The sequence below is a fragment of the Anas acuta genome, chromosome 1 (assembly GCF_963932015.1).
Source record: "Anas acuta chromosome 1, bAnaAcu1.1, whole genome shotgun sequence".
NCBI classification, from domain to species: Eukaryota; Metazoa; Chordata; class Aves; order Anseriformes; family Anatidae; genus Anas; species Anas acuta.
The window spans coordinates 64,435,490-64,449,551 of NC_088979.1; the positions used below are offsets into that span (position 1 = coordinate 64,435,490).

General features: G+C 43.1%; 1 protein-coding gene across 6 annotated transcripts in view; it reads left to right on the forward strand.

The window, feature by feature from the left end:
• Window positions 1-14,062, forward strand: part of FHL2 (four and a half LIM domains 2) — a 41,626-nt gene that overhangs the window by 14,087 nt on the left and 13,477 nt on the right. The window contains exons 2-3 of one of the 6 annotated variants that reach the window (XM_068679760.1): window positions 1,641-1,730; window positions 13,567-13,746. In XM_068679760.1, the coding sequence (XP_068535861.1) occupies window positions 13,591-13,746 (156 nt within the window). In that variant the 5' untranslated portion in view covers window positions 1,641-1,730; window positions 13,567-13,590. Of the gene's footprint in view, window positions 1-1,511; window positions 1,731-13,566; window positions 13,747-14,062 lie in introns of those variants that run through there. The other 5 variants (XM_068679769.1, XM_068679725.1, XM_068679753.1 and 2 more) reach the window with 5 other exon arrangements.

Consider the following 14,062-nt stretch of genomic DNA (forward strand, 5'->3'; position numbering starts at 1 on the left):
CCTTTCTTACCATTTTATTCTGTCTGTGCTTTTGGTAGATTTCAGGTAGAGCCAGGACATACTAATACATTCCACATCATTCAAAATCTGCCTGCCTTTCAGGTACTCAAGATGAGAGCGAGTATGGGTCGGGGTTCTGGCACAAGGGGGTGGTTTTTTGCTTTTTTTGTTTGTTTATTTGTTGTGTTTTGTCAGTTTGTGCTTTGTTTGGTTGTTTGGTTTCAGGAGAGACACTTAGCAAACCCATCTCAGGAAGCACTTTTTTACAGTGCAGGTGACTCAGATTGCCCAGAGAGGCTGTGGGGTCTCCTCCTTGGAGGCCTCCAAAAGCCGCTTGGAGATGGGCCTGGGCAGCCTGCGCTGGGTGGCCCTGCTGGAGCAGTGCTTGGACCTGGTGGCCTCAAGCATCCTGTGGTTTAGTGATCTGTACAGCTGCACCACTGCCCAAGCATGTGCCAGGACCCAGTGTCCAACACAAAAGGACACAGGATTATCTTGCATCATCTGGATGCAGAACAGCAGCAACAATATCTCAGGCTAATGGGCTTTACTTTCTCATCCTATTAGTTTCTCATAAGGCTGAAAGCCCTGAATTTAAAGCACCTCCTTTTGGCGTGCACCAGTCACTACTGCGGTAGCACCCTGGATTGCCTCCCCTCTCTGCCCCTCACGTGGCAGAGAGCAGACATCCCCCAGGTGCTTCTGATCCAAATTCTTCCCTCCAGGAGGTTTCCCAGGACCCTCGCTGTTTTGATTAACAGAATGTGTTTCTGCTACAGTGGTTGATATATGAAATTGGATTTTGTAGCAGAAAAATTAGTTCCTGGTTATAGGAGGATTAATGGCTCCCCTCTCTTTACTGTGTGCCCACTGGCAGGGCTCTCTGCTGGGTCCTGAGCATGTACCGAGACAATCTGTTCCCTTGGCTCGCTCTTACACAAGGGGCTTGTGGTTTCACTAATTTCCCCTGCTTTTCTTCTTTTTCTTCCTCACTACGGGGGGAGCTCACAAAGAAAGGAGGGTGGAGAGAAACAAGAAAAGGCTCCGAGTGCTCGTAGGAAAAGCCTGCACACTTGCTCCTCGTAAAAATGTGCACCTCTCCACGAAGGGGAGAGACAGCTTGTTTCACTCCTCTCTGGGCGAGGCACTGTCACAGCAGGCAAAATAGCCAAAGTGAATAAAAACTACTGATTTTAACCCAACGCTTCGCTTTCTCGGCCAGGTGAAGAGACTTACAAATGCTTGGCTTCGACTTGCTGTAAAACAGGATCCCTCGGCTTTGGCGAAGCCGCGTTATTAAATAAGCATCAGGGGTTTAAAGAAACAAAGGCTGGAGGAGTTGGTGGGGGGGAGCCTTATTTTAGGAAGGGGGCCAACAAAGCTGAGATGTTTAGGAGGGGGAAGTATCTACACCCTTGGAAGAGAGCAAGTGCCGGGTGCCAGCTGCAGAGAGCCTACAAGAACGGGTGTCTCCGATCCTTTTGTCTCCTTATATGGTAAAATGATAGCGAGGGGTTTCGCTGGGCTGGGGAAGGCAGCAGCCTGCTTCCACACCACGCTGCCTGCGGAGCTGAAATGAGAAGAGCTGCTCTGGGCAGGCACTAGGAAGCCCCGGCTGGCTGTACCGCTCTCCTCTGCAGGCAGGCCGGTGTGCTCCTCACCCGTTTGTTAATGGACGTGACCCCCTGCCCCTGCTCCGGGAGGTGACACTAGCTGCCCGCTGCTGCTCTGTAAGTAAATATCCCCTTTTTCCACCCCCTCCCTCCCCGCTACCCACTGCCTGTGCCTTTGAAGGCGCCGCTGGAAACAAAGGGTGCAGAGAGATGGAGAGGGATGCGTGATGTGGTACCCAGTGGGTTGTTGGGTAAGGAGGCAAGAAGAGGGATCGCCGGTCCCCCTTTCTCCTGAGCGCACAGCCAGGTTTGTGAAGAGGAGAAAAAAAAAGATGAATTCCTCATCAGAGCAGTTACTGCTGCGTGTCCGAGCTGATGAGGCACCGGGTCATTTCGTGCGTACCTGTTTTTAATGACTGCATTGTGCTGTGGGTGTAAGCCGCTGGGGAGGTCAGAGCAAGTCAGAGCCGGGCTCTTGGGTTTCGCACACCTCTGTGCACACTTCCTGCTTCCTAGCGCAACAAAGGATCATTTTTGCACTCCAGCAAGAGCAGATGCACATGAAACAAAGGTAGCCTTTCCTGATTGCAGGCAAACACTGTGGACGGATTGTGCATGGGAAAAACGGGGAGCCATCAGCACCATATTTCTTCTTTTTACGTGGTGAGAATAAATTAGAATGCAAATCCCAATTAATAGCTCTGAATCCCTTCCTTTCATGCTTCTCTCTTTGTGCCTGTGTGTGCAGCCACGATCATGTAGGTGCTTACTGTATGCCACCGAACATGGATTTCTCTGTGTGCATAATAAAGGAAATACTAACTTTCATTGTCTGCATTAGTGGCTGCTCTAAACTTCCTACTTCCCTAAAGAGATATGGCTTTTGTTTAGTTCACTCAATGCCGGCGTATTTCAGCTTTGCTCTGTACAGAGGCACACAAGAAAGCAAACCTTGTAAAATCTATACAGCAGCTGCCGTTGTTACTCCCCTGATGCCTATCTGGGGGTATATTAACTGAGATTGCTGATTGATCATTAGGTCCAAGGTCAATAGCTGTAACGTATATTGTTGGCTATACATATTTGTACACTGTCTTAAATAGGAGTTGTCCTAGAAGCGCCAACAGAAGGGTATGTATTATCAGACACTCACACAGATCACAGTGTGAAGGAATTCCGTAGCTAAGGTTGCCATTTCTGTTATGAACCTTATTTTCGTCTGTTCATACACTTACAGAACTCCCTGCTTTCTGGCTAAAGTCTTCTGTGTCTTTTATCAGCCAGATGGAAAACTTAGAAATTGATTGCTTTGGGCATTTGGATTTGAAAAAGAGAGAAAAAAAAGTCTTTTTATAAAAAAAAAAAAAAAAACATAAAAAATGTGCTTGTTTTCTGTGTCTGTACATATAACCGGGAAAATATGCACCCAAAAGACTGAACTCTCCATAGAGCCCATGATCACATCTAGATCATGTTTTGTGAAAATTTAAAAAAAAAAAAATCATATGAGGTGCTGTATCTATTAAAAAAGCAGCTCCAAACACTACCTAGTAGCACTACCATATCCAAAAGCTGGCCAGAGCTCTAATAAAACTGTCTTTTGCACTAGCCATAAGACAGATATTGATGGTTTGGGGCTGTCCTTTGGTGTCAGAACTAACACATGGTTGGGATGAGGTGCCAGCTGGAAGGTCAAAAAAAACTGCTGTTGCTGAGAAATCATGTTTGTGGAAGTTACCTGGGGTTCCCACTTGACACCTCCACCTGACTAGTGAGCCTGAGGTTGGGAGATGCACCAGTGCCTGAGGCTTTTCCAGAATGCTTAGAAGATCCCAAAATGGCAGAAGCATTTGGGTAGAATTCATTTACTTTTGGTTCTTACCACTCTGCTGAATGTGCTCCCAAGGGAATCAGCAGTGCTACACATGCAAGCACCAAAAACTCACTTCCAGGTGGTTGTTTATTTTATAGGACATTCTCATTATTTTCTGTGAGATCACTGCTATCGTATAGCAGCAGCTGCGTTGTTGGACATTATTTATGTAAAACTTCCACCATGAAGATCATGCAATGGCAATTTAGTCTTTATCTATAACTTTTATCTATATCAAAGTACTCAGATACAGATAAAGCCCTATTTCCTACCTAAGATAATACAGTCTCTTAAGGAAGTCTCTTTCCCTGAAATCACATCTTTCCTATCCATAAGGACAAACATCGGCACTCCCAGAGATCACACTTTGCACTAAAAAAGGTTTAGACAACTCCTTCAGTCACACTCAATGTAGTCCTGCATGTTCCTATTATGCTTTAAATATCAGGGGATTAAAATAAATAAATAAATAGATAAATAAATAAATAAACACAGGTCCTGCAATTGTAAGGGTGGATGTGATGTTTTTTGCTGCATTTCCTTGCAAATTCAAGCTTTCACCCCAAACGAAAATGAGGGGAGTGGGCTGTAAAGACCTATACTCACATGAGTGAATCCTGGCTCTGTTCCACAGGACACTGAGTCCCAGGTCTGAGAACCAAGCACCAATTTACCTGCTGTCATCCTCACCTCCTTGCCTTGCAGTGTGCAGGACATTCAGAACTCAAGGGGGGACTGGATTAATGTTAACACCAACAGCCAGAGGACATGGCTCCTCTATGAAAACTGGGCTGAAAACTGAATGATTGCCTGTTGCTGCTGGCCGTACACCACCGCTCATTCTAGGACCCTAAAGGCGAGCTACAAGCAGGTCTGAGGTGCATTTGTGTTGGAAAAATTGATCCTCAGTATCATCAAAGAACCTCTGTATGGTGTAGTGTTGTAGACAGTCACCTTACCGCATTTGGGTACTGCTGCAGAGATTGTGGAACTCATAATTTGCATTTTTAGACTGATTAATTTTAATTGTGTGATTTTTATGGTTCATTTGCATATGCACAGTTATTTGTGATGCAGATTCTTCCCAAGTGAGAGTGTGAAATGGCAGGGTAATGAAAGTTTTCATGGAAATAAATCTTGGATAAATTGACTGCCAATGAAGCATTAACATTAAAACAATGCTAATTAGATATCCACATATATGTAATCATAGAAAGGTTTGGGTCTGAAGGGACCTTAAAGACCATATATTTCCAACCCCCTGCCATGGGCAGGGACACCTCCCAGGGAACCAGGTTGCTCAAAGCCCCATCCTACCTGGCCTTGGACACTGCCAGGGATGAGGCAAATGTATATTTTGATTAGAAAATACTAGAGGCTTATTTTAAAGCTGAATACAATAATACGTCAACTCAAAAAATTAGTCTTCATTTTTTTCCTTTTTACATACCCTTCTACATTATATTGGCTAACTAGGATGATAATATTTAGTGTATATATAGCAAAACACTGTAAGAGGGATGTAAGTGAATGTAACACTGACATAAAAATTTTCACCTCTCCCTTTTCACAGCAAATTTTCAGTTTTGAAGTTGCAAATATATCAACCACAGAAGAGCAAGCTCTAGGGCTGCACATAAGTTTGGCAGAAAGCAGTTCTAGACCCTTGGCAAACATAGGCACGAGGGTTCAAAACTCATCACTCTTTACTTCGTCTTGCATAATAACAGTACTAAGTTGCATAAAAGAGTAAGATATTTGTAAGCATTTCCTTAGCCCTGTTTTCTCGTTGTTCTAAGGAACTCTTGGGATTTAGACCAGAAGTATCTTCAGAGACTAGGTCCCATCACTGATTAATTCCTCCTCCATGTTATGCAGTACATCTCTCCACAGTCCACCCAACATCTTCCTTCTTCAGTTAGGAAGGATCTCACCCACAAAAGGATTACCTGTGTCCTTGTCCCCAGGCTCACTTTGTCTTTCAGTGCTTGTTCCCAAGTCTCTCATGCACCACAGACACTTTGACTCAACATTAACAGCTGATGTGAGCTTTGCTCACTATGTCCAGTCCCTATCCCCAAACCCCAGCCAACAAACTGGACCAAACTGGTTTCACCAAGCTGTAACCCACCTATTTTTCTAAAATATGTCCATCTGAATGGGCATCACTAAGACTTATGTAGCCTTTTTTTCCCACATTTTGGAAAGCCAATGGCTCAGGAGTTTAGCAGAGAAGTATGGATGCCTCACAGCATCGAAGCATTCATTGCTACAGTAGTTTCACACAGCAGATGAAAGACGTGCATTAACTGTCCTCCACATCACCATGTGTGCCAGTTATCTTAGACAGAAAGGGCTTTTGTGGTCTTGACTTTGTAAACAGAAACAGAGAGAAAGAGACGGAGCTGCTTTACTAAAGTCCAGGACAAATAACAAAGCATTCTTCCTGCATAGGATCCTCCCAGTTTTGTTTCCATACTTTCTAGAAATAAATAAACATTATATATTTGGGGCAGTGTCCTATTTTTGTGTTCTGGATTGTTTTATACAGAATTTCAAAAATATAGAAAACTCAGAAATTTTGTTGCATAGTAGAACGCGATTTTTTTCTGGATATTTTTATCTTGGAGTCTGATTTCCTTGACATTAACAGTGCTCCTGTCAATACAAGAAAATGATACTTTTCTGGAAAAAATATACCTCTATTGGAGCGTAATAGCTGCAGTCATTTAGCTTAAATATTTTTTCCATAGGGTAGAGCCAGAGATAACTGCAGGTTTTATTAATTTTATACTATTTTTCTCCTTCCTCGCGTTCTGTTATCTGCTTAAATGATCTTACTAGAAATATGAATTTCTATGCTTAAGTAATGTCAAGTATTTGGCCTCTCTCTTTGGAGTAAGTCTTGTCTTATTCCACAAGAGAAAGAAGGCAGACAGCAGTTTCAAAAGGCTTTGAAATACAACATAAGAGCAAGCCTTTCCGCTTGAGCTGTGCTCTTCCTTGCTATGGTAGATGTAAGAGTCATGCTCTGTGTTATTTAAATGGGCTCCTTTTGTAAATGAAATGTATGCAGGAATGTTTGTAAAACCATACATCCTCTAGTCACTTCAATATCAACCTCAGTTAATCATAGTGTAAATTGTGTGGGGTGCACTGTCAAAGTACCAGTGCTCATTTCTTCTGTGGGATCTGTACTTACTACCACTGCTGCTTACTCCACAGCTGCAGGAATGGCTCTAAACCGGAGCAGATCCTTACTGAATGCCAAACACAACAAACCACGCAGAAACCACAACTGGAGTGCTCCTGCTCCACCGTTGTGACTGTACTCAGGCAGCGGCATTGAGAGCCCTCCCACACAAGAAACATTTTCTGTTCTTTATTATTATTATTACTTTAATGAAAGCAATCTTAAATAGCAGACTTTCCACTTTCTAATTCATGATGGGCTGACTGTGCTATCCAGACAGGAACCAGGTATGCTTTGGTTATCTGCACATGTTAATGCCGTCTGTCTACTCAGAAAATTGCTCTAAACTACTTAAAAAGAGACACTGGAATGTTATACCATAAGCAAAATAAGTCACCCGTGTACAAGCAAGGTGAGTTGCTGGAAAAAACTAAATGTGATTCTGAAGAATACTTTCAGGTAACTTTAAAAGGTCCATTAATACAGGTTTTGTTTGTTTGTTTGCTTGTTTTAATATTTAGTATGTATATAGAAAAGACTGGGTGGGATATTTAAGATCTGGGTAAAACTTTTATTTATTTTATTATTATGTTCAAATAGCAAATCAAGTTTTCCCTGCTTTTGCAAGGTAACTCATAGGAGATCTACAAATACCTTCTCTGAGCTTAAAATCCTCAGAAGCAGCAAGGGACACCTCTGTAATCAGATATTTCTGACATCCTAACCTTGACTTGGACACTGGTAAGGGCGACGAAGCTGGTGAGGGGCCTGGAGAGCAAGTCCTATGAGGAGCGGCTGAAGGAGCTGGGCTTGTTCAGCCTAGAGAAGAGGAGGCTCAGGGGTGACCTTATTGCTCTGTATAAGTACATTAAAGGAGGCTGTAGCGAGGTGGGGGTTGGCCTGTTCTCCCATGTGCCTGGTGACAGGACGAGGGGGAATGGGCTAAAGTTACGCCAGGGGAGTTTTAGGTTAGATGTTAGGAAGAACTTCTTTACTGAAAGGGTTGTTAGGCACTGGAACGGGCTGCCCAGGGAGGTGGTGGAGTCACCATCCCTGGAAGTCTTCAAAAGACATTTAGATGTAGAGCTTAGGGATATGGTTTAGTGGGGACTGTTAGTGTTAGGTCAGAGGTTGGACTCGATGATCTTGAGGTCTCTTCCAACCTAGAAAATTCTGTGATTCTGTGATTCTGTAAATCAGTCTGGACGTTGTTAACAGGGCTGATGTGGGAGAGCAATGACATGTTGTGTTACAAGGCCTTGATTTCTTGAAGACAAGGTGCCAAATCTTTTGATGGGTTTACTACAGGATTGCTCTTCCACAGCAACAAGAGAAAGAAGCTTCCACTTTTTCCTCAGCTTAAAAATGTCAAGAGAAAGAAAGACTGAAGCCAGATCTGTCTGAGCATCCTTGTCTCATTTACAAGCTGAGCATAAGCCCCAGACTATGGGATACAGGGACACACAGCAACTCATTCCCTACAGTAATTATGCCTCCCCTTTTCAGGGACATGCACAAAAGTGATGTTATGAACAGCTGCCACAGTAATAAGCTTCAGTGTCTCAATATCTTTGCAAAAGGATAACTCTTTTCTTCTCTTTAATGAAGAAATTCATCTTTACAGAGTGGTAGCCCAACAGCCACTGTCAGGGACAGAGGGCTTATGGCAGGAGAAGAGCAGATGGCTGAGCTTTCTATAGGATGAGCTCTGTGTCACTTGCATCTCAGCATCTGTCTTAGCTTTTGGAAGCTAAGGATGAAAATGTCCCTCTGTGATCCATGGAGAGACATTTACCTGCTCTGCATCAGCTGGCTTGGTTCCCCATGGCCAGGAGCCTGCTGCTGGAGGGTCAGGGATGCAAGCAACACAGAGGTAGCACTTGTCCCATGGCCAGCTGCAGATCCAAGCACACAGGTTTCCTTACAGGATCTGCCATCAGGGTGTCTGTGGGCACTCGTCCCACAAAGCAGAACATAAGCAAGCCAAAAGAAAGAGGGTTACTGCCCCTAAATGCGAGGCAAGTAAGGTTTAGGCAAGTAAGCCTAAACATGAAGGACTGTTTTGGATGTTTGTGGTGTGCATCTGTTCCAGCTAACTTCCACCCACTGAAGTTCAGGTGGATTCTGACTGCATGTTACATCTTTTTTCCACTTGCCAGTGCTACTGGCAAATGGTCATTTCTTTACTTCTCCTGAAGTAAATTCAAAAGAAATACACACACACACATATATATATACAGCCCTTCTTCTCTCCTGCCCCCCTGCATGACATTATTGCCTGGTGTGGAAAAATGATTAGCACTTAGAAGAGTGGTTTGCAGTTGCTGCAGTAAGATTGTAGATAATAAATGTGGCAATAGCTGCTAAGTTACAGGAAAATAATCACCTCTTGCCAGAAAGACCAGCACAGTTTGAACTGCTAGTTCATAGTCGCAAAGGATATCATAAATCTTTGCAATTTAGCCTTTGGAACATTAGCATAAATTGTTTCCAAATGCTCTGGACCTGCATGGCTTATGTCACTGGAGTTGCCAGACACAAATCTTCCTTTCTCAGGGGAAGGAAAATAAACAGATCAAAAATACTCCATGTGCACAGTTCTTCTGGGAAAAAAAAAAAAAAAAAAAAGTCAGGTGGGAGAAATGTGTGTATGTGTTGGAAGAAGATGGGTGTCTCCAAAGACCTTTTATTTCATGTGCAGGTGGCTGAGAGAACATCTTGCTCTTAGGGGCATAGGAAAACTCTAGCCCTATAGATCTGACCAAGGTCAATAACAAACCCCTCTTAGGCATCTACAGGTGGTTTAGTTCAGTATCTGCAAATACCAGTAAAGAGATCAGAGTTTCACTTCTTTAAATAAACTAAACTCCTATGTTTTTTAGACAATTTAGAGAACATCTCTCATTAGGCTTGCAAACATTGCTGGAAAAGGCATACATGGTCTGGGGCAGCTAGTCCCTTCTTCTAGTAGCAGATCATGTCAATTGATGGGGGAGTGCCACATAATTCCTTAATAAACCCTAATTTTTATGAGATAGTATGATAACTTCAACCATTGCTTCTAGTAAAATGAGCCTGTATGAGCAGAGAGGGGAAGAAGAGGAAAGAAGCACAGATTTTATTTCAGCCTACTACTTACTTTTTGGTAATTTTCATGCCAATTCTTACATCCTGGAAGACACTATCTGGGTAGTGCTAACATTTAGCATAAGCTGGAACTTCCCTTCTGGGCATGCAGGGGAAAGCTGTTTTCCTTTTGGAGATGTACTCGTTATGTCTAATGCTGTAGGAGGGAGACTGTGGCAGAAAAATCAATTTCTCCCTTATGCTAATGTTGAGAGCAATCTGAAATTGCATCAGTGTAAAATGACTACTGCAATAAAATCTAAAGACCTTGTGGTACTACAGAGAGGCATAATAAAGATGAGCTTCTGGCCCACAGAGCTCTACATTCAACAAGTATCAGCACAATAGGAAGGCATTAATCAATGGCAAGAAGGCTGAATTGCAATTTGTGCCTGTCCACAACTGCGAAAATAGACTTTTTTCTTTTTTTTTTTTGACAGGCAAAAGCATTGCTCAGTGTGATTTCACGTTTATTTGTAAAGCAACAGCGAAAGGATTCATTTGGCATTCCTACTAATATCCCGCAGATAGGCCCTCTGATTATTTTATATTTAATTTCTTCTCTCCAGAGAAGAATAAAACTGCCAAAATATCCTCAAAATATCACATAGTGGGTTGTGAGATTCAGTCCAAGACTCAAATCTAAACAGCCTGAAGCTTGGGATGCTTCGCGCTGAATTCCAGCTTTCTGAAGGAAACCATATGAACCTGAGTGCCTAACTTTAAGAGATATTGGGTCTGAAATTATTGCCAGATCCAGCAAAGAAGTCACGTAACTAAAACCAAAATGCAGATCTTGGAAACTTTCCTTTCTTGTCATTTAATTTCCCAGACCACTGGAGCTATGCCTCTAACCCTAACCAGAAATATCCCTTCAGGGTCTTCTCAGAGTGGAGTTCACCCCAAATCTATTTGGGACATAGGAATTGGTTCTGCCTCTCCCTGCTCTGGGAGGGACCTTGACAATCTCAGAGCACAATTAACAAAATCAAATCCCTTTCAGGATGTGTCTAGGTATTTTCCAAAATAGTGGCAGTGACTCTTCTTATAACAAGCAAGCAGTAATGCTTGCCTGTGTTCCTGTGAAAAAACACCCAGAAAATAATAGAGCACACAGGAACACCCCCGCGACATCGGAACATCCAGTTCAGATGTAATAGTCTTTGCTTCCAGTCACAAACCACTTCTATTTTACATTTGGCAGCTTTGGATGAAGAATAGAAATGGTATAAACCTTTAAGGGAATCGCACCCTGTATTTTTCACTCTTACACGTCTTCACCACACCAAGTTTTGGCTCTGTGGTATTGCACACCTAATTCAAGGCTAGGAAAAAAAAATAAATCTGAAGAAATGTGAAAAATGCAAGTCCATACACATTTCCTGCTCAGATTTCAGATTTTTAATAATGCAAATTGACTGTGCAACCAAATCCTATCATTTAAAAAGGTGATAGAGTCTGGTAAAAAGCTACAGATTTATGTCCTAAATACCTACCTTTTACAGAAAGCTATCACTCCTCTCAGACTCAGTCATACACACAACTTTATAATAGCCTGACTCCATTCATTTACCTGAAATTACTCCTTGAAGGGATTTGCTTGAAGCAAGTTAAGTCCTTTCTATTTCTTTCATGGGAAGTACAAATGTGTTATGTAGGTTGGGAATGTAAATGGGCTCAAAATGGAGGGGAAAATAAATCTACCAACACCGACTAAATGTTGTGGCAAAGACTTCACCTCCACTTGAAGAGGAGACTAACCTGCAGGAAGCAGGTTATGAAGGAAATACAGCTTTGTGCCAGCCCTGTTTCTTGCTCTCTTTCCTTCTGCTGTCTTTGCTAGCCACTGCTGATGAAGATGGGCTACAGGTGAACTTCGGGTAGTCTCTGCACTTCTTTCTCCAGTGTAATTCCTCTGATTTTCCATCGTTTCATTATCAATCCCTATGGTCCTCTTTAATCTCCAAGGACCAAGAGCACCTAGCGTACTCCCAGCTTTCCTTTTGGATAAGGAAGTTAACTAGTGCTTCCCCACAGCTTCTGTAGGGTGAAAACAGCTGCACTACTGCTCCTTTTGAGTAGGTCATAGCACGGATGACCGGCTGCCAGGATTTGTGTTCCAAGCACTTTGGGGTGTTCAGTAGTTTCCCTGTCCTTTTCCTTTAGCAGTCACCTGGAGCTCAAAAGGCTTCCCAGCAGCTGAGACATCACGTACCTGCACCACACATACAAAAGCTCTCACCTCTTAGGCTTAGTGAATACCTACACAATTCAGCAGCTGACAGATCATCAAAAATAGAAAGCCTTCTAGCCACCAAATCCACCTTTGCCCATTCGGACCACCCTACAACCTTAATCAAACACCAGCCACAGGGGATATAAGATAATAAGAACTGAAATCCTGGAGGAGAACTAAGAATTTCAGAATGCCCTAAGGGTGGCTCCTCCAGCCAAAAGAAGAGGAAAAACTCCAGGATCAAGGAACCCATGCCAAGAACACTAAGCAAGTAACAACTTTTTGTTTAAAAGTGAGGGCTAAAGTTGGCAAAAGCACTGCGGCTGCTGTGAACGTCACTTGTGTGTGAAAGACAGAGATAGCCACTTAAACCATTAGTACCCGAAGCATTTAAGGCTTTATAGACCAAATCTGGCTTAACAGGGAGCCCAGGCCTGGCAGGTAGTGAAGGTCATGCAGTATAGGTGGAATGTGCTTTCTGCCTTGGAAATTCCCCTTCCTAAACAGGCGGCTGTGTCCTGCTCCAGCTGTAACCTCTGAGCAGATTTCAGGTGTAACACACACTGAGAGCCTCAGGCTAAGAAGCTGATGATTCCAATTAAACCCAGACCCAAAATAAATTGTCCCAGGCAGTAATGAACATTCATGCAAGTAATCAAAGACATTCATGTCATTGTTACTTGTGTGTGCATCCAAAATATACTGGAGACATAACAAGACCAGAGGAAAAAATAGCAAGTGACCCTGATTCAGACAAGATGACCTTTTGCATTTTCTTCTAGTGGCTTTTTTCCTTCCATAAACATTACATGACATTTGGTTTAACCAGGGTAGCTAGCTCATGTTCGTGTCCCACTAAACCACAGCAGCTGGATAACTCATTCAGGGGCATCAGAGAAGACTCAGACACAAAACTGCTGCTCCCCCCAGCTCCTGCTGCTAAGAGCACCCACAGTCCCACATGTTAGCAGAGATGGAGGGGTAATGGCTCTCTGCAGAGCAATGACTGTTTGCCATGGGCTCATAGAGAATACAGAGAAGGAAAGTGCAGAAGCACATGGCAATGGTGTTAGATAGCCCCTGCATGACTAAAGTCTACCAGCAATGCAAAACTTCTCACCTTACAGAAGAGATGCTGGTCCTTCTGGAGATTAGCTGATTCATCCTCTTAAGATTCTTGGTTTCCTCCATCCCCTACAGAGACAACGTCTTGCATTGGGTCTGTAGGTCAAACTTACTCGATATTCCTTAGGAATCACATGTGAATTCTTCACAATCACGACTTACCCATTTTCCTTTCTCTGGTCTCTAACACTAGCTCTGGTCAAAGACATGTCAATGGTGGTTAAAATAGATGGGCTACAGTCTTTGTCCAGGGCCAAAAGATTTATAGTTTTATTCTATTGTGTTGATTTATCCGATTGAAATTTGAATTTGATAAACTGGAATTGATAATAAAGCCTTCTTGGGGGATTGGGTCAACGTGCTTAGTCTGATAAATGCCTGTTTCTTGTCTTTGTGGCAGAATAGCTGGACTCCAGACACCAACATGACCGAACGCTTTGACTGCCACTACTGCAAAGAGTCCCTGTTTGGCAAGAAGTACATCCTGAGGGAGGACAGCCCCTACTGCGTGAAATGCTATGAAAACCTCTACTCCAACACCTGTGAGGAATGCAAAAAACCTATTGGCGCTGACTGCAAGGTACGACAGAGTTGTGTCTCATCATGGAAATCTTGGCAGAGTAATATATTACCCCACAGCTGCAAGGACATCCCTCATGCTACACAGAAATGTTAGGCTCATCCTTGAGTGCTTAATTCACTGATGTAATGAATGAACGATTTGGTCCTCAAAGTACTAGACACTTCTTTGGAACCAGCAGGAATGGAGGGTGCTTCGCACCTCTTAAAACAGAGTTGAGCAACAAACTTTCAGATGTTTGTTAATTCAATTTGGAAGGGTGCCCTGAATGCCCAGGGCCTTATACAGCTGGAGGGCATAATGCACAGGTTGAGAG